This window comes from Mirounga leonina, unplaced genomic scaffold, assembly GCF_011800145.1.
Source record: "Mirounga leonina isolate KUSES-001 unplaced genomic scaffold, KU_Mleo_1.0 Mir_151, whole genome shotgun sequence".
In the NCBI taxonomy this organism is placed as follows: domain Eukaryota; kingdom Metazoa; phylum Chordata; class Mammalia; order Carnivora; family Phocidae; genus Mirounga; species Mirounga leonina.
This window is the reverse complement of record NW_023270377.1, coordinates 77,221,125-77,249,032: the sequence shown is the minus strand read 5'-3', so window position 1 is coordinate 77,249,032 and position 27,908 is coordinate 77,221,125. Positions and strand designations below refer to the sequence as shown.

Sequence of the window (27,908 nt, the reverse complement as noted above, 5' to 3'; positions counted from 1 at the left end):
GCAGGGAGTCTGCTTCTCCCTCTGACCCTCCCCCCTCTCATGTACTCTCTCTCATTCTCTCTCTCTCAAATAAATAAATAAAATCTTTAAAAAAATAAAAAATTTAAAAAATTTTAAAAAAAAGAAATGGAGTTCACTGAGGGTATTGGGGAGTTATACCCATGGAATGATCTTGCAAATAGCCCTACTTGGGTTCTGGGTCAGCATTAAACAGACTGATTTTCACATAGGAAAAAGGATCCAGGAGTGCTAAGAGATATGATAGGTCTCAATAGAATTATAGATATATTGGCTCTGGGTGTGGTCTTGAGAAACAGTTTCTGCTACAACTGAAGAATAGTTATATCCTCCTCGTCTAGCAAAAGAACATTTTTCTTCATTTGTATTTTGTAAACAAAGAATATAATTTGGAGGAAATTAATAATATAATTTTACATATAATTTTATATATTTTAACTAATATATGTTACATTAATGTAAATATCAATACATATCACATATAATCTGATACATTAATATGAATTTTTATATTTTTACTACATATATTCATATTGTTTTTCAAATTGGTTGTACTAACAAAGCTTATTAGGGCAACTAACTTACAGAATTAGAGAAATTATTGTTTTATTTTTAATTTTTTTCTTTCCCAACATTAAAAATTTTATTTGCTTTATTTTTTTCCCCCAGCTTTATTGAGGAGAGGTGGTGATTGTTTTCAGTAAAGCTTTTATCTAAGCACATCATTATTGGTTAGGGAACATGATAGACTGAATCAAAAGCATACAACTTTAAATCAGTAAAGAAAAGAACATGATAAAAATATTTAAGAAAGAGTGTGATATATAGAAGAATATTGATCCAATGGTCTTGGACAGTCATGTTCTGCAGTGTATAGTTATCAGTTTATTCTAAAGATCTTGCATCAGTAGTTCACTTTCAGGAACCATCAATTTCTGGAGCTTCTCAGCTTTGGATCTCTAACAGATGTAACTTTTCAGTTATGTTGAGGTCCTCTGTATTTTTCTAGAAGATTGGCAATGATATAGACAATAAGGTTTTGGAGGGAAGAGCAAAAACAACGTGCAACTAAAATTCACAAATAACTTCCAGTTAGATGTGTCCCCATTATTGGATAAATGATAGAATATCCTACATAAGGAAACACAATATTTAATAGTCTTTTAATCTGTATGAGTGTCATGCTTTTCAACAGGAAAACATTTTAGCCTATCCAGAAAAAAAATGTACTATTATGAGTATGTATTCACAAACCAGAGAGGAAGCAACTGAAAACATTCACATGATGATACTCAAAGGATCTTTCTGGGCATGGTCCTAGTCTATGCCTACCTTTACAATTTTTCCAGGTTAATTTGGTTCCAAGTGGGTATAAACTGGCCAAGTCCTCTGTTCCTAGAAGTTTTCCCATAAGGGTTTGATTTTGTGTCCAATTTACCCACACTCTGAATGGATTGTTTCATAAAAGATTTTCACAAGTGTTCATTTGGGTTTTTATTGGGTGTTACCAGGTAGCTATTCTGAATTTGCCAGATTTTGTCCTCAGGAATCTTATAACCCGATGATTTCCAGTGTTTATTTTCAGGATTGGGGTGTCCAGATTTTATGCATCTATGATGGAATCTTTGAACTTCTACTTGGATTTATTGTTAATTATTTTTATGTTTATCGTTTTATATAATGTTGCTGTATAAGGACTTCAATCAGAGAAATCTGTTTAGCATGGTGATCTGTTAATATATATCTATAATATATGTAAAATATTTCTATAGTGATTACAGTATAGTATACTGACATCTATAATACCTTTTCTACTGTAAGTCTGTAGCTTTTTGACAGCAATTATTTTTTTTTCTTTTTTTTTTTAAAGATTTTATTTATTTATTTGACAGAGAGAGACACAGTGAGAGAGGGGACACAAGCAGGGGGAGTGGGAGAGGGAGAAGCAGGCTCCCTGCAGAGCAGGGAGCCCGATGCGGAACTCGATCCCAGGACCCTGGGATCATGACCTGAGCTGAAGGCAGTCACTTAACCAACTGAGCCACCCAGGCGCCCTTGACAGCAATTATTTTAGCATGAAGATATCAGGTAATTGATATCACTACTTGTTATCATGGCTTCTGAAACAAGCAGTGTTTTCCTACAGAGGCACATTTAATATTTTGGACAACAGATATTGAACAATGGTAATTGATATATTTATTATTAAATTTTAAAGAATAACTTAAAAATCTCTTCCTATATTCTTTTAAAGAAGCGTGTTATTCTTGGGACGCCTGGGTGGCTCAGTCGGTTGGGCAGCTGCCTTTGGCTCAGGTCATGATCCCAGTGCCCTGGGATCGAGTCCCGCATCCGGCTCCTTGCTCAGCAGGGAGCCTGTTTCTCCCTCTGCCTGCAGCTCCCCCTGCTTGTACTCTTGCTCACTCTCTCTCGCCCAAGCTCCCTCTCTCTAACAAATAAATAAATAAACTTAAAAAAAAAAAGTGTGTTATTCTCTAAGCTTACCAATCTTAATTATTTACTTTTTTTTGAAACTTCATTTTTTTTTTTTTAAGATTTTATTTATTTATTTGACAGAGACAGACACAGCTAGAGAGGGAACACAAGCAGGGGGAGTGGGAGAGGGAGAAGCAGGCTTCCCACGGAGCAGGGAGCCCGATGTGGGGCTTGATCCCAGGACCCTGGGACCATGACCTGAGCCGGAGGCAGATGCTTAACAACTGAGCCACCCAGGCGCCCAATTATTTACTTGTTTACTAACAATTTAATATGCCTTAGAAAGGAACATGGTTCAGTTATTTGAATAATTTGGCTTTTGGTAAGAAATTAGATTTTATAAGAGACACAAGATGGTATTCTATATATCAAGCCTAATATATATATATTTAAGATTTATTTCAGAGAGAGAGTGTGTGAGTGGGGGGAGGGGCAGAGGGAGAAGGAGAGGAGAAGACGACTCTCCAGTGATTGTGGAGCCCAATGCGGGCTCCAATTCCCCACCCGGAGATCAAGACCTCAACCGACTGAGCCACCCAGGTGCCCCTTTTCATATTTTTAATATAAAAATCTGTCAGCAGGGCGCCTGGGTGACTCAGTCGGTTAAGCGACTGCCTTTGGCTCAGGTCATGATCCTGGAGTTAAAGGATTGAGTCCCATGTCAGGCTCCCTGCTCATCGGGGAGCCTGCCTGTCCCTCTGACCCTCCCCCCTTCTCATGCCCTCTCTCTCTCTCAAATAAATAAATAAATAAAAATTTTTAAAGATTTTATTTATTCATCTGAGACACAGAGATATATAGAGAGAGCATGAGCAGTGGGAGAAGCAGAGGGAGAGGGAGAAGCGGACTCCCCGCCAAGCCAGGAGCCCGACGCGGGGCTCGATCCCAGGACCCCAGGATCATGACCTGAGCCGAAGGCAGACGTTTAACCATCTGAGCCACCCAGGAGCCCCTAAATAAAATCTTAAAAAAAAAAAAAAATCTGTCAACAAACAATGTTGATTTGGGATTTGGTAGTACAATGTCAAAAGTTCTGTTCTCCAGGCTGGGCGGGACCGGACCTGAGTGGAGAGGGAGCTCACCTGCCTCAGCCAACTCTTTCCCATCACCCCACCCATGGAGCAAGACAGCAAGACAACAGCCCCTGGAAGATCCAGTTTACTTCCGGCTGCTGGAGCTGCACCTTGACCCCAAGGTGGCAGAGCAGATTCCAGGCATTGCTCCACTCCTGCCACCGTCGCGCTGACCAGTGACCAGTCATCCCCAGAGATAGATGAAGATCAGATCCCCAACCTGCTTCTTAAGTCCACTTTGTTTTTGTTTTTTTAAGATTTTATTTACTTATTTGACACATAGGGAGAGAAACAGAGCACAAGCAGGGGGAGTTGCAGGCAGAGGGAGAGGGAGAAGCAGGCTCTCCACTGAGCAAGGAGCCTGACATGGGGCTCGATCCCAAGACCCCCGGATCATGACCTGAGGTGAAGGCAGACCCTTAACCGACCTGAGCCACCCAATCATCCCTTCTTAAGTCCACTTTTGGCCCTGTCTCCATGGCAATGGTAGAAGGTGACGAGGACCACACCCACAATGAAAAAGCCTGTAGAATCCATCCCTAAAACTCAGAGGAGACAGAGTGAGAAACCCAGCGCAGAGGAACCTTTAACCCATATACCACCATTGGATTCCCAGGGAGCCAACTTGGTCTGAGGGTGAAGGAGGTATCCCAGAATCAAGACTGCAGTGGGAATGCATGGACACTGGATTTGTTTCTTATTCTTCACTTTTGGGAAAAATCTCTTGTTTTTAAAGAGTGATAAATTTGGTGTTAACAATAACAAAAACCCAAACAACAAAAAGTTCTGCTCTGATTATGGAAATCTTCTTGAATTACAGAAACACGAGTATGGGATTCTCTTTCATGGGGTAGGGTTATGGTATTGCTACACCAGTATTTGCTTATATAAGAAGGAGAAAATAATGATAATTCATAATTATTTAATAAGTAAAAAATACTTATTATTTAATAAATTTAAAAAAATCTGCTAGCCATAGTGATTTATCATGTGTAGCAACATAGACTTAAAGGCTAGTATGAGATCTGAGGGTATTTTGACTTATTTGTTGAAGCCTGTAATTGCTCTGAGGCAAGGAGATTTATTTTTTCTTTTTTTTCCCCCCACCCACCTCTATTTTGCTGCTTCTTTAAGGGATAGTTTTATAGGCAATGTTTTTTTAATGAATTAAAATCCCTAGAGCATGGCCTAACATGTTCATGTTTGTACAAAAAGAAAGATTTATGTAATTAAGGGGAAAAAAATCAATCTGTAAGCTTATGGGCTCTGCTCCAAGTTAAAATGCCCGGTCTGTGGAGTCTTTCATCCATAGGAATTCTGGAACCATAGCCATCTGGGGGGTAGTTTCCTAAATCATATATAGTATATGAGTTTTCACACCAAGATGCACTGTACTCTGACCGTGTATAAAAGCTGCAGTATATTTTTCTCAAAAAGTAGGTCTTTCTTACTACATTTGTGCCACTGAGGTGCCCCAAGAATATTCTGATAATGATCTCAAAATATCAGTTATAGCCAAGACACTGAATTGTTAAATATTTTGACTACTTGAGTGGTTCTATTAAACCAAAGAAAATAAAGTTTATTTCTCCTTGAGGCTTTCAGAATTTACTGTGTATGTTCAAAAAAATTTTTAAGATTTTATTTATTTATTTGAGAGAGAGAGAGCGCAAGCAGGGGGAGGGGCAAAGGCAGAGGGAGAAGCAGGCTCCCTGCTGAGCAGGGAGCCCAATGCGGGGCTCTATCCCAGGGCCCCGGTTATCATGACCCCAGCCGAAGGCAGACGCTTAACCAACTGAGTCACCCAGGCGCCCTTGTATACGTTCAAATTTAACTTGTCTTTTTTTTTTTTTAACAATGTGGCACTGTCATTTTTACATTAATAAAAAAACTTTTTCTTTTCTCATGAAAAGCCAAGTTGTCTTTTTTCTTCCTTTTTAGACAACTTTAAATTTTGGCTCTGTAATAGAGGTGAAACTAATGTTAGATAGAGTGATAAACAGGAAAGCTGTTTTGTTCCCCTAGGGTGCTCTTTTCTACCTTGGAGCTGCATCACTGGATAGATTTGTGGATAGCTGTCCTGTTTTCAAAAAACCAGTATGGTCCGCAGTTTGTTTAATGACCCTTCTGTTCACTATATTTATAAATATCCTTATCTACAGGCTCCCACATCTTAGAGAAGAGATATTTTGGGTTATTTCACCTAGAGAGCCATAAGATATATTGATTTTTAGCTTGTTACTTTTTAAAGTTCTCTGGAAATGTTGAGCCACATATGAGATATTTTCTAAACTGGCAATCTCACATTTTTAACTAACTTTTTTTTTTTTAAAGATTTTATTTATTTATTCGTGAGAGACAGAGAGAGAGACAGAGGCAGAGGGAGAAGCAGGCTCCCCGCGGAGAAGGGAGCCCGATGCGGGACTCAATCCCAGGACCCTGGGGTCATGACCTGAGCCGAAGGCAGACGCTTAACCGACTGAGCCACCCAGGCGTCCCTTTAACTAACTTTTTATTAAATCCCCTAATTTAGGTGTGAGCCCATTGATAAAAACAGAAGACAAGGCTCCTTTCACTTCAGGTACTGCATCTAATCCAGAGTACTGTTTGAAAGTTTCCTGAAGTCTGTTTTGTATTTTTACTCATGTTACAATTTTGAATCTTTGTCTAGTCTACCCTTAAAAGAAGAAATCCTGGTCTAGGGGCACCTGGGTGGCTCAGTCGTTAGGCGTCTGCCTTCGGCTCGGGTCATGATCCCAGGGTCCTGGGATGGAGCCCCGCATCGGGCTCCCTGCTCAGTGGGAAGCCTGCTTCTCCCTCTCCCGCTCCCCCTGCTTGTGTTCCCTCTCTCGCTCTCTCTGTCAAATAAATAAATAAAATCTTTTAAAAAAATAAATAAATAAAAATAAAAAAAAGAAGGGCTTCTATAATTGCTTTATGTAGTGTATTTTTTCCCATATATTTAAAAGTTTTTCACAGCTGCATTTTTAAAATCTCCTCTTTCATGTCTTGCTGATTTTAGAGATTTTTCCCTTTAAATTAGTTGGGACAGCTCTATAGTCCAGAATAATAAGGATCTTTAAAGAGTCCTGGATTCTATATTAAAACTTTGTATGTCTCTGAAGATTAGTAAGTTCTTTAATTATAGTCCTTAATTTGGCTCTAGACCAGGATTTTTTTTTAAGATTTTATTTATTTATTTATTTGAGAAAGAGACAGAGAGAGAGAGCATGCATGCCCGAGCAGGGGGAGGAGCAGAGGGAGAGGGAGAAGCAGACTTCCTGCTGAGCAAGGAGCCCTATGTGGGTCTCAATCCCAGGGCCCTGGGATCATGACCTGAGCTGAGGGCAGACACTTAACTGACTGAGCCACACAGGTGCCCCTAGACCAGGATTTTAATTTAACTTCAAATGTCCATCAACTTATAAATGGATAAGCAAAATGTGGTATATCCATTCAATGGAATATTTAGCAATAAAAAGAAATAAAGTGCTGACACATGCTACAACATGGATAAACCTAGAAAACAATGCTAAGTGCCAGAAGCCAGGCACAGGAGGTCACATATTATATGATTCCATTTGTATAAAACACCCAGAACAGGCAAATCTATAGAGGCAGAAAGTAGATTAGTGGTTGCTTGGGGATGGGGTGGGGTGCTATTAGGTGGAGAAGGAGGTGATAGTTAAAAAGTAAAAGATTTTTTTTTTTGAGGCGATGAAAATATTCTAAATGGATTTCAGTGATGGCTGCACAACTGTGAATATATTAAAAACCACTAAACTGTACACTTTAAATGGGTAAATTGTACAGAATGTAAATTATCTCAATAAAACTGTTAGGAAAAAAGAGAAGAATAAAAGGCAGGCCATCTATCTCACATAAGAGAATAATATAAAAAGTTGCTCAAATTCATGATCAGAAAAATGCAGATCAAGACCACAGTGAGATATAGTCTCACTGTGTGACTGGTACAAATTAAAACTATCAAGTATTAGAAAAAATGTGGATCAATGAGATCTTTTATAAAATCGCTGTGGGGGATGCCTGGGTGGCTAAGTCAGTTGAGCGTCTGCCTTTGGCTCAGGTCATGATCACGGGATCCTGGGATGAGTTTCAAGTTGGGTTCCCTGCTCAGCGGGGAGTCTGTTTCTCCCTCTGTGTTCTCTCTCTCTCTCCCCCTCACTCTCTCTCCCTCAATCATGTTCTCTCTCAAGTAAATATAAATAAATTAATTAATTAAAAAAATAAAATTGCTGTGGGATTATAAATTGGGAACAATACTTCAGAAAAAAATTTGTCATAGCCTTATAAAGTTGAATGTTCTCAAATCCTATGACCCAGACATTCGACTGCTACATATATACCAATAGAAAGAGCTTTCCGATGATATTGACAGTGATATTAACAAATGTGATATTTGGTAATGTATAACCAAATGTGTCAACATTTGGAAGATCCATATAACTCAATGACTTAGTATTTTTATTTTTATTTTTTTAAAGATATTATTTATTTATTTGACAGAGAGAGACACAGTGAGAGAGGGAACACAAGCAGGGGGAGAGGGAGAGGGAGAAGCAGGCCTCCCACTGAGCACGGATCCCGATGAGGGGCTCCATCCCAGGACCCTGGGATCATGACCTGAGCCGAAGGCAGACACTTAACGACTGAGCCACCCACGCGCCCCAACTTAGTATTTTTCAAATGACCAATACATACTGATACAAAATCATGCATTAGCAAAAGACTGATTCAAAATTCAAGATAGACCAATGTATTTTAAGGTAACAGAGTATAAAAAGTTCATTGATACGATCTCAGATTCCACACTGCAATTAATCTTTAAGAAACTATTGCTTGTCAAGTTCCAGTGTTATATCAAAGAAGAATATCCATAGTTGTCTGTAAAAGCTATTAAAATACTGCTCCCTCTTTCAACTACATATTTGTGCCAGGATGGGTTTCTTCCCTGTCTTCAAAAAAGCAACATAGCACAATAAATTAAAGGCAGAGCAGAAGCCTTTATGAGAACTCAACTATCTTCTATTTAGTCCTACAAAAAAGGGAAAACATAATGCTATGCTTCTATTTTTTTCATAAAAGCTCGTTATTTATTATTACATATAATATTTATGTTAACATACAATGGGTTTACTATTGTTTTCTTTGTTTTTAAAGATTTTATTTATTTGACAGAGAGAGATAGCAAGAGAGGGAACATAGCAGGGAGAGTGTGAGAGGGAGAAGCAGGCTTCCCGCTGAGCAGGGAGCCCGATGTGGGGCTCGATCCCAGGACCCTGGGACCATGACCTGAGCCGAAGGCAGACGCTTAACGGCTAAGCCACCCAGGCGCCCCTACTATTGTTTTTAAATGAAATTTTAAAGTAAATATTTTTAAACTTTTTTTTTTCTTTTTTAAAGATTCCATTTATTCATCAGAGACAGAGAGAGAGGCAGAGGAAGAAGCAGGCTCCCCACCGAGCAGGGAGCCTGACGCGGGACTCGATCCCAGGACCCCGGGACCATGACCTGAGCCGAAGGCAGATGCCCAACTATCTGAGCCACCCAGGCGCCTATTTTTAAACTTCTGAAAAACAAAACAAGGGCAACTGGCTGGCTCAGTCAGTAGAGCATGCAACTTTTGATCTTGGGGTTGTAGGTTGAAGCCCCATGTTGGGTATAGAGATTACTTAAAAATAAAGTCTTTAAAAAAATATTAAAACAAAACAAAAACCAAAGCATGCAGCAGAAGAATAAGCAGGTTTACGGCAAACATTTTCATATGGTATACTTGGAAAGCAAAAGGTCTAATAACCTCATTAAACACCTTTGTGTAATTACCAATGGTGTTATTCCAAACCAAAAGGTCTAATTACTCAGGACAAAGACCTAAGCCTAATGATTTTTTTTGCAAAGAACTGCTTGGTTACAAATACTAGAAGAATAAATGCAATAACAAAAATTCAATGAAAAAAGAGCTCAAATGGTTATTGAGACTGACTCATCTAGCAGCTGACCTGACTGACAGTTTGGACACAAGGGGCCCAGTTAAGTGCCACTGTTGGCCCAAATATTACATGGAATGCAGCCAACAAAGAATTTTCAAAACGACCTAGGGGAACCTCCAGAATTACCAAAGGATAATGAGGCTACCACTCAATTTCTGAAATAAAAAGACGAATTTTGATCAAGCAAAGTCTGAGTAAAGTGAACTGCTGGGCCTTTGGAAGCATGGCGTTCAAGATGGGTGCGCTTTCAGAGGCATAAATAGGTTGGCACTATCCTTAAAAGCTTGGTTACTCTAGTGACCATTGTTGATTGGTTGGTCTCTGAGGCATCTTTTTTGGAGTGAGTTCAGCCCTGTTCAGCTGACTTGCACAAGTGATGATGATTGGTCGGCTTGCAAAAGCAGGTTTACCAAGATGATTTCTGTTTATCCACTGAATGTGCTTAAAACTGGTTCTGGTTGCAGCTTGGTTCTATGGCTGCAGAACTATCAATCTTTTCCTAAATTTGTTAGAATTTCTTATTCTGATTTTCTTATATAACCATAGTGCAATTATCAAATACAGAAAATTTACAGTCTTTGTTCAAATTTCACTATTCTTTTAAAGCAAAATTTGTTTCCAAAATGTATTGATCCATGATTACATACTGCATTTTATTTTTTAAGATTTATTTATTTGAGAGAGAGAAAGTGTGTGAGCAGGGGGAGGGGCAGAGGGAGAGAGAATCCTCAAGCAGACTCCCCGCTGAGCACAGAGGCCGATGTGGGGCTCGATTCCAGGACCCTGAGATCATGACCTGAGCAGAAATCAAGAGCCAGCTGCTTAACTGACTGAGCCACCCATGCACCCCTATGTGTTGAGTTTTAATTGTCATGTCTCTTGAATCTTCTTTATACTGAAACAGTCCCTCTGCTTTCCTTTGTTTCTTAGGACACTGTCATTTGAGGAGTATAGGGCAGTTTTTTGTTTGACTTTTGTTTTTTGGTTTTGTTTTGTTTTTAAGAATATCCTTCATTATGGTTTTTCTGATTCTTTCCTCATGGATAGATTCAAATTATGACTTTTTGGCAGGCATACCATATCAGTTTGTACCAGTTTTGATGGTTTTCATAGGTGTCTCCACTGTAAAGTTACAATTTGTCTCTTCATATCTGATAAGTATATTTTTGTGAAAATTTTATTTATTTATTTATCTATTTATTTATTGAGAGAGAAAGCACACATGCATGTGAGCAGGGGCGGGGAGGGGCAGGGGGAGAGGAGAGAGAGAATCCTAAGCGGGCTCCATGCTCAGCTCAGTACAGAGCCTGATGTGGGGCTCCATCTCACCACCATGTGATCATGACCTGAGCCAAAACCAAGAGTGGGATGCTTAACTGACTGAGCACCCCGGCACCCCTATTTGGTAAGTATCTTAAGGGGAAATACTTTGAGGCTGTGTTCCCAATCAGACTTTTACTCAATGGTTTTAGCACCTACTGATGATTACTGCCTGAATCAATTATTACTATCATGGTTGCAAAATGGTGATTTCCTAACTCTGTCATTCCCTCCCTTACTTTTATTTATTTTTATTTTTTTAGTATCACTAGGGACTCATTCTTTTTTTATTTAATCATTTATAATCCATTGTTCCAGATTCAGCCATGGGAACCCTTCAAGCTGTTTCTGGAGTCGTTTTAACATTTTCCCATAATTTTTTTTTTTTTAAGATTTTATTTATTTATTTGACAGAGAGAGAGATAGTGAGAGAGGGAACACAAGCCGGGGGAGTGGGAGAGGGAGAAGCAGGCCTCCCACGGAGCAGGGAGCCCTATGCAGAGCTTGATCCCAGAACCCTGGGATCATGACCTGAGCCGAAGGCAGACGCTTAACGACTGAGCCACCCAGGCACCCCGTTAACATTTTCCCATAATTTTTAAGCATTTGTTTATTTTCTGACACCAAAAGATGTTGCAGGCTCTTATATATTTTTCAGCCCCAGCCCTAGAATTAGCTATTTCTCTAAGAATGTCTGGTTCTTTTCAGTGGAACTTTTCTCCATTAAATACATTTTGGATATCACTATATATTAGTACATAGAGAGGTGCGTAGTATTTTACAGTCTAGATGTATCATAATCTATATAGCAAGTCTTCTTTGGTTGTTTCTGATTTTTTTTTTTTTTTTTTTACAAACAACTCTGCAATGAACAAAAGTCATCATAACTTATTTTGCACACGAATGGTTAAACTTGTAGGATAATCATCTAGAAGTGGGACTTCAGCAACAAAAATTTTGGGAATTAAAAATTTTGAAAAGTACTGCAAATTGTCCTTCGTAGAGATTGTACCAATTTGTATTTCCACAAGTATCATATGAGAGTAGACAACCAAGCTTACAAATTTAGGTCAAAATTCTGTTTTATTCATACTACCCTTAGGGGATTTAAAATTTTCAATTATATTAATTTAATAGAATAGACAGTCTAAGAAAAACTTCCATAACCCAGTGATCAAGAAAAATAGAGCATTTAATCCTGCCGTGAGTACCCCTGGTGATGAATTCAAACTGGATTAATTTTCTAAATTTGTGAATATGTTCTTTCTCTAGAAAGGCCTGAAGCATAACAATGAGTCACTTTCCCTTTTGATTCCTCAAGGCTGTCAGTTTCAATTATTTTTGTAGTTTTTGAGCTTATAAAAGAGTTTTGTTTTCTCTCCATGAATATGTTTTGAAATATAGGCAAAGGATTTCTGCTATACATACATGGGTTCTTTCCTTTTCTTTTTACTTTTATTTATTTTTTTAGGTGTGTTCCTTTAATAATAGATATTTATTTTCCAATTACAAATAAAATTAATAGTTAAGAGCTATCTTATAAAAGTTAAAGAAAATTTGTGGCTTGTACAGAGTAGGAATTTCAGATTTGGTGCTAAAAAGAATCATTTAGTGTGCATATTAAAATGCATATTACAGAGGGCACTTGGGTGGCTCAGTCGTTGGGCGTCTGCCTTTGGCTCGGGTTGTGATCCCAGGATCCTGGGATCAAGTCCCGCATCAGGCTCCTTGCTCAGCGGGGAGCCTGCTTCTCCCTCTGCCGCTCCCTGCCACTCTGCCTGCTTGTGATTCCTCTCTCTCTCTCTCTCTGTGTCAGATAAATAAATAGAATCTTTAAAAAAAAAAAAAAAAAGGAAACTCCCCTGTGATTCTGATGCAATGATTCTGGAATCACACTTTAAGATACATAACATTAAATTATTGTTGGTGGCTGTAGTCTCATATTTTCATGTGGACTAGGAATTCAATTTCAGTGAAAATAGGGTTTGGGGTTTTTGGCATTTTTGGGGGGGAAGCATTTGTGGTTTTATAAATGTTGTCTTACTTGAACCTGAGAAACCAGTGTCTCTGGCTAACATTTTCTGAATATTTATAACATGTCATTGTTTAAGGAATTTCTGTGTATGAACTCACACATGCCTCAGACACCTATGAGGTAAGTGCAATTACTCCCATTTCACAGATAAAGAAATTGAGGCACAAGAGGTTGAGTAAATTGCCAAAGTCACACAGCTAAGAAGGATTCAAACCTTATCATCTGACTCCAGGTTTAGCCCTTATACTATGTTGCCTCTCTTCATTTGAACTCAAAGGGGCTCAATCTATAAAGGAGTTGGTTTGGTCATAAATAATAGGATCTCTTTGCCCAGCTCAGGGGAAAGATTGAAACTAAGCACCTCTTGTCATTACAATTTGATAACATTGCGGAGTAGGTCTGAATGTAAGGGTAGCAGATTTCATGCTAGTCATAGTGTGCTATTAGCTGTGTATATTTACTTTATGTGAACTAGTGATAAGATAAAATAATCTTTAAGAGGCTTTTTTTTCCATGTATTTCTTGTTGAAAAGTCCCTCAGGGGATCATTCAGCAACACTGAATTAAAAAGCTAAAAAAACCTCAAAGTGGAGCTTTCTTTAAATGAATCTAGTAAAATAGTTACCATGTTGGGCAACATTTCAAATGTCTCCTAGAACCCTTATACTCCACAATTTTTAAATGATGAAAACAAAACTAATACATTTCTGAAAAAAATTTATAAAATTTTCAGTTAATATATGTATTCATGCAATAAGCACTTATTAAATACTATGTGCTAGGATTTGTGCAATACACCGGACAATAAGTTACCATTTACTGAACTTTGATGTTGGTGTTTTTCTTCCCATTTTTTAAAAAAGATTTATTTATTTGAGAGAGAGAGTGTGTGTGTGCATGTGCGCACAAACCTGAGCGGCAGAAGGAGGAGAGAGAATCCCAAATGGACTCCAAGCTCACCACAGAGACCGATGCCAGCTTCCATGTGGGGTTCTTGAACTCACGACCTTGAGATCATGACCTGAGTTGAAACCAAGAGCTGGACACTTGGACTCTTAACCAACTGCGCCACCCAGGTGCTCCTCTTCCTATTTTATTGCTGAAGACATGGTGAAGTTAAGCATTTTTCTGGAAGATCTCAAGTCACACAGTGGCAGAGCCGTATTTGAATCCTCATCTATTTGGTTCCAAAGCTGGGCTATTCCATTAACTCCAGTAATTTGGATTACAGATGGATACTTCACTAAATGAATTACTACAGGAGTCCTGTAAATGGTGAGCTTTCATAGGACTCTTTATATTGAATTCTTCTTACCATGTTCAAGAATAAACCTATTATGAAAACCATACCACCACAGTGCTTTATGCAGGGTAGAGCTCATTAAATGTTGCTGAATGAATGTAGCTTATATAGGTTAGCTTTGGAGTTATATATGATTAGATTAAAGCTCTCCATTTTACTCTTTAAGCTACACCTTGGTTATTTGTAAATCCAGGAAAAGTACTTCTTTGTCTTAGAACCACTGAGGAATAAATGAGATAATGTACATGCAACATCCAGCACTCAATAAAAAGCAGTTAAAAAGCGATTTTATAATCTTGAAATGATTATGTTCAGGCAATAAATTGGGATCCTAGGTAGGTATTAGGTGGACAGGTCTAACACTTATTAGATAGAAGGAATCATTAGGACTACTGGGGGCACGTAGGAGAAAGGAGTCATTGAGAGACCTAAGATTATAGGCTTGATATTTGCTGAGCAATGGTGTGGTTAAAAACAGAAATGGGGAAGTTAGAAGCTATACTAGATTGAAGGTGAAAGGCTTTTCATGATGTTCTGCGGAGAAAAAGAGATATAGGATTTGAAGAGGCAAAGAAGACAAATTGTATATCGGTTGAATGATTAGAGGAAAAGATGGATGAATTAACACATAAAAAAATTAATTCAAAATGTACCTATAAAAAACAACAAAATGCTGTTATTGAGTGCCAGGTACTATGAATTTATTGCCTAGTAAGAGAAGATCTATGGTAGTAGTTCCAGAATTTCTATAAAAGAGAAGCTTGCTGATAGCAATCTCTTCGGAAGGGTATGGAGAGAGGTGTCTGGGTGGGGAAGAGGATTTGACTTGACTCTGTAATCTCCTTAGATAAAAAAAAATACCAAAAAAGAGGGAGGGGCACTGATTGAGATTAGGCTAGAACTAATTCTCCTCAGACTAACCCTTAACTCTGTTATTCAGACATATGTAAGTAAACAATAATAGGGCATCTGGCTGGCTCAGTTGGTAAAGCGTTCGACTCTTGATCCCAGGGTTGTGAGTTTGAGGTCCACACTGGGTGTAAAGATTACTTAAAAATAAAATCTTTAAAAAAATAACTAAACAACAATAAATTAATGAGATATGTATTTTAACAGGTTTCCAAAAAAAAACTATATAAGCGAGGAGGTAGAAGCATTTAATTTTCCTTGGGGAAAGAGTAGATAGAGGAAGGATTTAATGAAAAGGTGTGATTTTAATCTACTCCTATTTATCACACTGGAAAAAGGGAATTAATGTTCTAAAGGCAAGGAACACAGATGTTCAAAGACCAAAGAGTTAGAGATCCTGGCAGACTATTCAAAACTTGGCTGAAGTGGGGATAAGGCTGGAGATGAAGGGTTAGCAGTCGCCCAATCATCACAGGCCTACATGTTATATCAAAAGTTTAGAAATTCACCCTATGATTGATGGGAACCACTGAAGGATTTCAGTCCCGGGAGTGACAATGATAAAATACTACGAAACATTTTAGGAAGATCATAGGACTATGCCTTTGAAAGAGGTACAAGCGACATGACCACCCCATCCTCTTCTTTATAAATGAAATATAAGGAAAAACATGACTAAAACAAAGTCCATATTCTCAAGGAATTTACATTCCCATGGGGACAGACAGACAATAAAAAATAGATATATAATGCAATATTCACATAGTGGTAAGTATTGGAAGAATAAAGCACAGGAAGGCACAGAGGGATTAGGCAGAGGTACTGTCTTAAGGCAAACTCCGTGTTCTCACTAATCTCATCTCATAGCCACCATAAAAAAATATGGTTTCAAGATCTTCTCTCACTTTACAACATCTCTACTATATTGAAATCTTAATATTGCAAAATAGTCCATATATCATTTATTATCTCATAACTTCTTTACTTTCTTATATATCTGTGTTATCTTGCCAAAGCCCACAAAATGAGCACTTTGCCCTCTGATGTTTATAGAACTCATTATCAGGCTGCACTGAAAACCTTTCTTTACCATCACTTCCACAGTGTCTCTACATTGCACCCAGACCCAACTCTTCACCGTTTTAAGTCTTTAATTTCCATAGCTTGGTTTACAAGATCTGTAGGTCTCCTTCCTTTTCTTCCTTCATTTTTATGCTTAAGAAACATATTCTGTAGTGAGTGCTTAGTTTGACAGACACTGGCTAGGGGCAGAGAAGGGCAAAATGTGGCCCTGACCTCTGGAGCTGATAGTTGTACTGTGGAAGTGGAAGCTTGAGGGGTGGGGGATCAGAAACCTGTGAGGCCAAAGTGGAAGAACCATTTGCTTCTGAGCCTTAGACGCCTGGATTCAAGTTGATATAATCCTGTGTGATGTGGACAGGGCTCAAAGGCTGAGGAAAAGGGGCACAGCATATTAATTGTTCGTCAAGGGATGCCTGGGTGGCTCAGTAGGTTAAGCGTCTGCCTTTGGCTCGGGTCATGATCCTGGAGTCCCCAGATGGAGCCCCAAGTCAGACTCCCTGCTCAGTGGGGAGTCTGCTTCTCCCTTTCCCTCTGCCCCTCCACCTGCCTGTGCTCTGCCTCTCTCTTTCTAATAAATAAAATCCTTAATAAAAAAAGTAATTGTTCGCCAAGGGTTTACGGTCCTTTCTCCACCACGGTCAGGAAGTCCTGGCCAAGTCCCACCCTTCAACACCTGGGGCCTAAATAAAAGAATGCAGATCTTTGGGAGCTACCTAAATCTACTGAATCACAATGTCTAAGGGCGGGGCCCAGATAGCTGCAGTTTAATAATGAATACCCCCAGGCCATTGTTATGTACACTTAAAATGTGAAAACCAAAGGCTTCTCCTACCTTTTCTCACTTCCCTTTCACCTTAAGTAGTTACCATTATCATCCCTATTTTCTCAAGGAGGAAATTGGGGCATAGAAAGGTTGGTTAATTTGCTGAAGTCACACAGAGCTAGGGTTGGAATCTACACCAACCGAGATGCAGCTCCTAGTCTTAAACATTACAGTGCGGTCATCTCTTGCTAAATAATTTGTTGCTAAATACTTCAAGAAGCACAGGATTTCTTTGAAAAGAGTCTGAAGGCCCACTAAATTTAGTCTGATGAACGTTGGCGATTCACTCACATTTTGAATTTTAAGTCCCTCGCCGGTAAAATTTAGGTCAAAACACCCCCACCTATAATACGCCCCTGATGGCCTAGGCGAAGCAGCCCACTGGGCAGGGGGGCTATCGATGACTTCGGCGCGCCTCTGCCTGTTGGATTGGCTCGAGGCTCTTCCGCCAGGCCTGCCCTACTCCCGCGCGCTCGTGGGCCCGCCCCCGCCGCCATCTTGGTCTAGGAGGGAGCGGGCCGCACGCGAGAGTAAACAGCCCGAGCCGGGGAAGTCGAGTTCTGGCTCCGTCGGGGTGCCGCGGGGCAGCCGCGGAGAGGACGCAGTCCTGATCTTCGTACGTGGGCTAAGTATCGGGGCCACTGTGCTGGGCCCTGGCGACCCTCAGTTTAGCGCCCCCTCCGCCCCCTCGCGGTGAGATGCCTCGCTCCCCGGGCTTCTCCCGCCCCCCGCGGGTCTCCTCCCACTGTTGAAAGCTGCCCGGGAAAGTGGTGGCGGGAGCGGGCCTGGGCCGGAGCGCAGCGTGGGCCCGGCTGTGTGTTGCAAGGCGCAGGAGGAGGTTAGGGTCTTGGATTTGGGGGCCAGGGGCCGGGCGTGTGGACCCGGTGGGACTGTGAGGCCGGGGGCGGGCGCGCGGGTCTGGGGCCCGCACTCGGACCGGGACGCCACGGGGCTGCTGCCATCGGTCATTGGGTTTTCTCCTCTTCCGGTCCGTGCCTCAGGGTGGCCGACATGACGGCCCCGGGTGAGAGCCCCCTGGCGCCGCTGCTGGAGACTTTGGAAGACCCTTCCGCCCCCCATGGAGAGCAAACCGACGCTTACCTGACTCTGACCAGGTAAGGCCCGCTGGGGTTGGGGGTGAGCGCTCTGGAGGGTCTTGGGAAGAAGATGGTTGCGGTGGGGCACGCAAAAACGAGTGTGTGTATCCTAGGAGTCTGGCAGCTGTGAGGACGCCGCGGTCGCGGGCAAGGTGGCGGGAGGTGGTGCGTGCTAAGTGACGTTCCCGGGTGTTGCTGCAGAGCTCCAGGCGTGTGTTTGGAATGAGGAAGCCTGCACGTGTGTTTGGTTGGCGAAGGATTTTTTTTTTTTTTTTTTAAAGTTTGGTTGGAAGTGGGCATGCTGGCGGGATGCCGTTTTCAGTGTAAGCCGCCCAAGTATCGGGACAGTGTGGCAACTCAGAATCTCTAGAGCAATAACCCGGATTTCATTTGTAACTGTAAATGCCTCACAATATTCTTTTCTCTGAAAATCCTATTTTGCTGAGTTATCTACTTATTTGGAAATGCTCGCAAAGGGTAGCAATTGGTACAAAACGACAAAAATTTAGTAAATTTTTGGTAAATTTGTAATTTGGTTAAGGTTTTCGTGTTCCCTCTTTACGTGGTGATATTGTCCAAACGTGTACGCTGTGGAGCAAGTTTTTCTTAAGGGTTCTTTTTGCGTCAATTTCAGACCGTATATATTGCATGATGTGTTGTATTTACAAGTATGAAGTATTTTAAGCACTGGGCCAGTTCAACTTGGTAGAAGTTTAACAAACTTTAGAAAGAGGATACAAACGAGTATGTGGAGTAATTATAGGTTCTTTTGTGTGTCATTTGCATAAGCTTGTGTTCTTTCTGCTTTTAAGTCGAATGACTGGAGAAGATGGAAAAGAAGTCATTATGGAAATTGAGAAAAAACTCCCTCAGCTATTCAGAGTTTTAAAAGTATGTATCTGTTTATTGAATAGTTTTTTGTTGTGGGGGAAAAAAAGTTTTACCAGCTAACTCATAAAAACTTTGAAATGGAATAAGAGCCAGGATCATCATTGTACTGTTTCAGTGTTTAATACGTATCCGAGTACTTTGTTAATTACCTTGCACGTATTCTCTTACTTAATCCTCCATGTCCCTGTGAGGGTACTCTTTAATCCCCACTTTGTAGAAGAAATTGGTTTAATTTGCCTAATGTTGCCCACGGCCATGTGAATGCAAAACCTGTGCTTTTATTTTTTTAAAGATTTTATTTTTTAAGTAATCTCTACATCCAGTGTGGGGCTCCACCTCACCAACCTGAGACAAGAGTCCTGTACTCCCACAAAACCTGTGCTTTTAATTTAAAAGCAGTTAACAGCGATTATTTTATGTTTCTTGTCTTTTTGTAGGAATGTACTTGTAAGTAAATGATTGTGAAATTTTGTCTTTGGTCTGTTTTGTGGCAACATTCATTTTTATTTCTTACCTTCACTCACTGTCAGTTTTTGCCACTCTTGTCTGGTTAAAAAACCGTTATTATGGTTATCTTTTTTGCTTATTTGTAGGGAGGTGTTACAGTTTAACATCAGACTGCGGACTTCTGTTCTTATCCTCAATTGAGTACACAGTGGCTTTGTGACTGTCCTTAACACTTAACTTCTGAATTCCTTGTTTTTAGAATGAAGGGGTTGAACTACACCTCCAGAGTTCTTAACTTTATGACCATGTTTTGTGCTTTTAAACAGACGTATTCAGTCATATTTAGTGTACATTTTAGCATGATTTCCAGTTAAATGTTGAGACATTTAAGGCAGTCTACCTGGGAGTGTTCCTGTTACAGTCAGCAGTGCTTTTTGTTTGTGTAAGCCGGAACTTAGTTTTTGTGTAGTAGTTCAGGACTTATTAATAGTATTATTAAACAATATTAATTATACTATCCTATTTTTCTTCATTATCATGTTCCACATCTCAGCAATATATAGGATGTGATGAAAACATGCATCTTCATAAATTTGGTATTCAAGAACATGTAGGATCAGGAACTCAGTTGTTTGCACTATTTAATAGAGTTCGTAACTTAAATGCCTGATGAATAATTATTTGGAAGCATGTGGGTGGTTAATGATAGGAAAGTCAACAGAAGCTTGACAGTCAACAAAAGCTTTCTGGGTGAATTATTAAGCACTGCAAGGATAATTGAATTCCTTTAGAACAAGAGCCAGGTTAGGTGAAATATAACCTGTTTCTATATAGTTGTTTACAATTCTGTTAGTATTGAGTCTAGGAACCCGCAACATTTTTTTTTTAAGATTTATTTATTATTTATTATTTGAGAGAGTGCGGGGGAAGGAGGGGGGACAGAGGGATAGAATCTCAAGAAGACTCCCTGACAAGGGGGTCGATCTCACTACCCTGAGATTATGACCTGAGCCGAAATCAAGAGTCAGACGGTGCCCTGGAACCCACAATATTTTTTTTTCTCCAAAGATTTATTTATTTATTTAAGAGAGGGAGAGTGCGAGTGCACTCAGGAGAGCTCACAGGAGAGAGAGAGAGAACTGGTACTTAGATCCCAGGACCCTGAGATCAAGAGCTGAGCTGAAAGCAAGAGTCAGTCACTTAAGGACTGAGCCACCCAGGTGCCCCACCCACAACATTCTTATTTATTTATTTATTTTATTTTATTTTATTTTGTTATGTTATTTTAGTCACCATACATTACATGTGGTGATCCATGATCCATTGTTTTCATATAACACCCAGTGCTCCATGCAGTACATGCCCTCCTTAATACCCATCACCGGGCCAACCAATCCCCCCTCCCCCCTCCCCTCTAAAATCCTGTTTGTTTCTCAGAGTCCATAGTCTCTCATGATTCATCTCTCCCTCCAATTCCCCCCTGCCATTTTTCCCTTCCTTCTCCTAATGTCCTCCATGTTATTCCTTATGTTCCACAAATAAGTGAAACCATATGATAATTGACTTTCTCTGCTTGACTTATTTCACTTAGCATAATCTCCTCCAGTCCCATCCATGTTCATGTAAAAGTTGGGTATTCATCTTTTCTGATGGCTGAGTAATATTCCATTGTATATATGGACCACATCTTTATCCATTCATCTGTTGAAGGGCATCTCGGCTCTTTGCACAGTTTGGCTATTGCAGACATTGCTGCTATGAACATTGGGGTGCATACCCACCCACAACATTCTTGAGGACAACACTGTTACAGAATACTTTGAGGCAATGTGTGTGTGTGTGTATTTTTTTTTTTTCAAAGAACAGGTTTTTTTAAAAAAGGATTTTACTTATTTGACAGGGATACAACGAGAGAGGGAACACAAGCAAGGGGAGAGGGAGAAGCAGGCTTCCCGCCCAGCAGGGAACCCCATGCCCTATGGGGCTTGATCCCAGGACTCTGGGCAGATGCTTAATGACTGAGCCACCCAGGCACCCCCAGGCAATATATATTTAATTTAAAAAGTTGATCACAGCTAGCTATTCTCCAGGAGATACAGTAGTAGCTCTCAGTCTTAGGTATTTAATGCTGTCTTTCTGTGGTTGTCTGAATTGGTTGTTTTATTTTTTATTATTTTTTTTATTTTTTAAAGATTTTATTTATTTATTTGACAGAGAGAGACACAGCGAGAGAGGGAACACAAGCAGGGAGAGGGAGAGGGAGAAGTAGGCCTCCCGCCGAGCAGGGAGCCCAATGTGGGGCTCCATCCCAGGACCCTGGGATCATGACCTGAGCCGAAGGCAGACACGTAATGACTGAGCCACCCAGGCACCCCAGAATTGGTTGTTTTAATATATCTTATGCTCCAGTGTTTGGTTTTTTGTATTTCATTTGAATAATTATATAAAAGGGGTGCCCTAGGGAAGTGTCTATTCATATACTTACTTTTCCTGCTCAAGAGCAGCAAATACCTGAGGATTCCTTGGATATATGATTCAGAGCAGTGGGGGGATTTGAAGATAAATCACTTTGAAATAGGAAATGGTACCAAGAAAAATACAGAGTTACAAATAAACGGAGGGTTGGGGAATATAGCAAGACTGCCTTTGACAGGTTTGGGATTTTAGAGCTTTTACATACGTAATATGGGTTGGGCTTTAAATTCCAGATCAACATTCGTAAATGTTACATTCCAACCCCTGTCTGTCTGTTCCACTATAAAGTAGGATGCCAGCTTTTGTTTTTGAGTCTTTTGCTTACCTTTTGTGGAGGTGTCGTCAGCATTTTCCATTTGTTGGCTCTTCTTTTAAGAGAAACATTCTTTTTTTTTTGTGGAGGTGTCGTCAGCATTTCCCATTTGTTGGCTCTTCTTTTAAGAGAAACATTCTTTTTTTTTTAAGATTTTATTTATTTATTTGAGAGAGAAAGAAACCATATGAGAGCGAGGAGGGTCAGAGGGTGAAGCAGACTCCCTGCCAAGCAGGGAGCCCAATGCGGGACTCGATCCAGGGACTCCAGGATCATGACCTGAGCCGAAGGCAGTCGCCCAACTGACTGAGCCACCCAGGCGCCCAGAAACATTCTTTTTTTTTTTTTTTAAGATTTTATTTATTTATTTGAGAGAGAATGAGAGAGAGAGCATGAAAGGGGGGAGGGTCAGAGGGTGAAGCAGACCCCCTGCCAAGCAGGGAGCCCGATGCGGGACTCGATCCCGGGACTCCAGGATCATGACCTGAGCCGAAGGCAGTCGCTTAACCAACTGAGCCACCCAGGCGCCCCAGAAACATTCTGTTTTATGTTTTCTCTTTCTAGTGCTCTTCTTCCTTTGTTTGCCAAGCTATATACATATGGCTTCCTGATTTTATTCCTATATCTGCTCTCAAACATTTGTTGATTGATTGGATTAAACATAATTTTTTTTTAATTTTCTGGTTGATTTTTGTTCTCTGAGAGTTTATTTACAGTTTTAATTGTTTATAACAAATGTGCTTTTTGTTTTTGTAGATTCACATTTCCAGTCAGAATTCAGACCTCAGTTGTGCTGCTCTACAGGCCTTGGGGTTTTGCTTATATAATCCCAAAATTACCTCAGGATTATCAGGTAGTTAAATTTATTATGACGTAGTATTTTTAGAGTTTATATTTTGGCGCTTGGCCTGGGAGTGTCTGACACCCACTGTGACCCAGAAAAAATATTTTTAGAGTTTATAAATATGGTTTGATATGTTAAAAGTACTGTTACTTCTCTATTAGTTTTGTAACTTGTAGTTTAGGATTTGCTTTTGAGAAAGAAATAATGTTTTGATAATCATCTTCTAGAAGATTTCTTTTTTTCTAGACATAGCTTTAAATCTGATACTACAAAATTTGCTCTAAAAGAATATAAATCTATTTTAAAATGATTGTAACAAAAAACTGAACCTTCTCCTTTATATAAAGCATATCTGCTTTGGAAGGTAATAGGAATTTAGATGGTTATTTATTATATAAAACAAGCATACACACTAAGGAACATGCTGAATTGAGAAGTTCTTTTACAAAGTGGTACTGGGATAATTTGGACCCCAAAGTAGCTAAGTTTTCAAATAATCTTAATTACCGCTCTATAGTTTACCATTTTAATGGAAACCTAGAAGGTGATCTTTAGAGAGTGGGAAATCCGGGACAGGGAATAAGGATGCCTGAAAGTTATTACCATCTTCTTTTCTGATGGTAAAGTTTATGCCCTTCCTTTTTTAGATGTTCCCAATGTAAAATAGAAGTTCATTTTAGAGCAGAGGTTTAGGATTTGTAACATCTTGCCAAAAATTTTCTTATATGTTTAAAACTATAATGATGCCTGTGAAATTTTTCAGTTGCACAAATTGAGTATACTGTTTGTTTTCTCTGAATATACCTTCCTATCTGACCTAAGTTTTGTGTTTTGGGAAGAAATTTGATATTAGCATTGGTTCACTGATCCTTTTCTTCGGATATGCATTTAATTTTTTGACAATGAAGAGTATGTTGTTTTTTTGTTTCTGTATTTGAGATTTTAAAGGATGCAAACTGTTCCACATAATTAAGGCTGCTTGTTTTTCAGAGACAGATATTCAAGAACTGCTTTTAAAATTGAATGATAGTGTTAAAAGCCCAGACAAAAATGTACGTACTAGGGCACTTTGGGTGATATCCAAGCAGACGTTTCCTGGTGAAGTCATTGGCAGAGGAGTGAGTATGGTTTTTGTATGTTTTCTTAACTACATGCCACTTTAAAAACTTAGGCTTATTTGTATTTATTTGGTTCTGTCTTTTAGGTATCCAGTATAATTGATTCATTAGAAATAATATTTAATAGAGGAGAGGTGCATTCTGCTGTTGTTGATTATGAAGCATTAAATGTCATCATAAGGTATGAATTTGCTGTTTGGGAAGAATAATTTCAGTAAATTTAGAATTTACTTCAAGGAGTGGACTTTGGGGACTAGGATATGAATTAGCCATTAAAAGAACACAATGTCTTCTAAACTAAAAGTCTCAAGGAAAAAAGGTAACAGTAAAAAGAAGGAAGTAGATATATTTAAGTTACTAGGTTTGTTTATTTTTTGTCTGTCTTTATTTTTACTGAGTCCTAAAAATGAAGTCTTGGTTGGGGTGCCTGGCTGGTTCCCTTGGTAGAGCATTCTCCTCTTGATCTTGGGGTCCAGAGTCCAAGCCCCATGTTGGGTGTAGAGCGTACGTAAAAATAAAGTCTTGGTTATGTTGCTGCTGCTGACATTCTGATTTTAAAAATTATTTCCATTAAAGCTTTTCCAAGGGTTTAAAAAATAATGGGCTCCCAAGTAGGCTATAGGGGGTATATAAGAAGGCATTAACAGTGACTAGCAGCAGATGGGAGAATAGGAAAATGCTCTACCTTCTTTCTATCCATCCCTGCTCTTTCAAGGACATGCTAACAGCACAAAAACTTTGTTGGTGTGGTTTATCTTACCCAGTTTTTCATTCTTTTAAAGTTTTCTGTATTGAGCTATTTACTTTAACTATTTAGTGTTCTGACGTCCTGAATGATGCTCACACTAGGTCACAGTTCTCTGGCTATCTTCTTTTTTATTAAGATTTTATTTATTTATTAGAGAGCAGGAACAGGGGTGAGAAGGGGCAGAGGGAGAGGGAGAAGCAGGCTCCCCACTGAGCAGGGAGCCCTATGTGATGCGGGGCTGGATCCCAGGACCCTGGGATCATGACCTGAGCCGAAGGCAGACTCTTAACTGACTGAGCCACCCAGGTGCCCCTCTCTGGCTGTCTTCTAAAAGAAAGTTGAATTTACCTGTATTTTAAAAAAAAAATCAATATTTTAAATAATAATCTGAAGATAAATGGTGTGTTCTTATTTTTAAAATTTATAAAAATAATATGAAAATGTACAAATCAGTAAGTAAAAATTACATCTGCGTGAATGCATATATGTATATATTCTAAAATGGATGGTACTAGGCATATTTCTGTGTGCTGCTTATTTTCCTGGTAGTTTAGACATAAAAGGTGAGGTCAAGCTAATTTCATTGATTTCTCTATTATAGGCTAATTGAACAAGCCCCAGTTCAAATGGGAGAAGAGTCAATTAGGTGGGCAAAACTGGTCATACCTTTAGTGGTTCATTCAGCTCAAAAGGTACATTTGCGGGGAGCAACTGCTCTAGAGATGGGAATGCCATTGTTGCTTCAGAAACAACAAGAAATAGCATCTATCACAGAGCAGCTTATGACTACTGTAAGTATTATTTTGTGTAAGGATTTTTTGGATACTGCATTGAAAGTTTCTGGCCCAAGCATAGGGCTCATAGTAGAATAACTGCATTATGATCTAGGAAGTTCCACTTTTAACAAAACATAAGTAATTGCTTAAGTTAGTATGGGCACACTACTAGTTTAGGGGAGGGAGCTGTTTCATTTGGTGTTTGCAGGATACAAGCATTTTATTTCATCCCCAGTGAATAGTGATTGAAAGGAATTGCATTTCTGGAAAAGGGAGAATATTAACTGATTTCAGTACTATTTGGGTTTTAACATAATCCCAATAGGTATAAATTTAAAGCACATAAGTGTGTGTAATGTGTACAATTTCCTAAAGTTATTACTTGCCTCAGGTTTTAGGCTTTTCTACCATTGTTCTTGTAACAAATATTTATTGAGCATGTATATGCCGGACATTGTTTTAGACAACATAGCAGTGAACAAAAGGAACTTGTGGAGCTTATTGTCTAGTGGGAGAGGCAGTAGAGAATATAGTATATTCAGTGAAGAAGATTATGGAGAACCATAGAGACTAGATGGAGAGTGCCATTGGAGAGGAAGGGTATGGTCAGGGAAGGAAAAACAATAGGATATTTAAACAGTGATTTGAAAGTGGTACAGGAATTAGCTACTTGGATGATAGGGAGTAAGCTCATTCTAGGCAGGAGGAACCATGAGAGCAAAGGCCCTGCTCTGATGGTTTTGTGTTGCTGTTCAGTGAACACTGGGCAAGTGCAGTATGATAGAGTGAATGAGGATGAGAGGATTAAGAGATGATGTCAGAGAAACAGCCAAATCACATAGGACCTTGTCGGTATTGCAATGCATTTTTTTTTCCTCTGGCTTATATTGAAAACCTTATTTGAAGGTTTTGAGTCTAGGAGTGTTTATATGTACTGACTTGGGCTTTAAAGGGATCACTGTGCCGGTGTTGAGAATAGTCTCTAGAGAAGTTGAGTAGAAGAAGGGAAACTAGTTTAGAGATAACTTCAGTCATCTAGGTGACATGAGGGAGCCTTCCCAATTTTAAAACCTGGGATTTTGTTTATTTTTTAAAATTCAGGAGGCCTCATGGGAATGTTTGGAGCCTAATAAAGTAGCTCCAGTGTCTTTGCAAGTTTTTTTATTTTGATAAGTTTATTAATTTTCTAAGAGCATATATAAAATTCTTTATAAATTTGACCTAAAATGTTCTCAGCTGTTACCTATGAAGCTATTAATGTATTTAGATTTTTTTTGAAGATTTTATTTATTTGACAGACAGCAGAGGGAGAGAGAAGCAGACTCCCCACTGAGTAAGGAGCCCGATGTGGGGCTCGATCCCAGGACCCCGGGATCATGACCTGAGCTGAAGGCAGACGCTTAACGACTGAGCCACCCAGGCGCTTTAATGTATTTTTAAGAGTGGAAAATAAAACATTACTATTTTAACTCTAATGATATATATGCTGAAGTTTTCAGGGAGAAGTATATTGGTAGAAAAAAATTAAGCTGAATTGATGGATGGAATAATGGTCAGATTTATAAGACAGGCATAGTAAGATGTTAACTATATTTATATTTGGACTTCCACTGTAAAACTTTCAGCTTTGCTATATACATGAAAGTTTTTCTAATAAAATATTGGGAAAAGTTAATTCAACTAATACAGTCTGATACTGCGTATTTTGTTTTTTCAAGAGTGTTTTTGGTAAATATTTTTGCTTTTGTTTACAGAAATTACTTTCAGAACTCCAAAAGCTATTTATGAGTAAGAATGAGACTTATGTGTTAAAATTGTGGCCTTTGTTTGTCAGACTTCTTGGGAAGGTAAGTTTATAGTTAATAGTTCACAGTTTATACCTGCGAGACCCTTTCATTTCTTAACTTTACATTATTCATGCATGCCACATATGTAAATTTAGCTGTTCACTAAAATTTGTTTGCAAACCCACAATAAGTACTTCTGCTGCTTTTCCAGTCGGTTGCAAACCTGCAGAGTGGCATAATTTGAGTCCCCTGGTGTGCAGGTTCTCAGCTGAGGTAGAGCAAGATAATGCTTGTGCGCATGCGCGTAACATGAGCCGGGGCAGAGGGAGAGGGAGAAGCTG

At 39.3% G+C, this 27,908-nt stretch overlaps 2 protein-coding genes across 6 annotated transcripts in view; one reads left to right on the top strand and one right to left on the bottom strand.

Annotated features, from left to right (window-relative positions):
* The window catches only part of NMI (N-myc and STAT interactor), a 119,865-nt gene extending 101,627 nt beyond the window's left edge, over window positions 1-18,238 (bottom strand). Inside the window, exon 1 of the mRNA XM_035008060.1 lies at window positions 18,173-18,238. The gene's annotated coding sequence lies outside the window, so the exon portion shown is untranslated. The remainder of the gene's footprint in view (window positions 1-18,172) is intronic.
* Window positions 17,582-27,908, top strand: part of RIF1 (replication timing regulatory factor 1) — a 67,203-nt gene continuing 56,876 nt past the window's right edge. For all 5 annotated transcript variants that reach the window (XM_035008053.1, XM_035008054.1, XM_035008056.1 and 2 more), the window contains exons 1-8: window positions 17,582-17,687; window positions 18,073-18,186; window positions 18,981-19,059; window positions 23,051-23,147; window positions 24,129-24,256; window positions 24,343-24,437; window positions 25,606-25,795; window positions 27,535-27,627. In XM_035008053.1, the coding sequence (XP_034863944.1) occupies window positions 18,083-18,186; window positions 18,981-19,059; window positions 23,051-23,147; window positions 24,129-24,256; window positions 24,343-24,437; window positions 25,606-25,795; window positions 27,535-27,627 (786 nt within the window). In that variant the 5' untranslated portion in view covers window positions 17,582-17,687; window positions 18,073-18,082. The remainder of the gene's footprint in view (window positions 17,688-18,072; window positions 18,187-18,980; window positions 19,060-23,050; window positions 23,148-24,128; window positions 24,257-24,342; window positions 24,438-25,605; window positions 25,796-27,534; window positions 27,628-27,908) is intronic.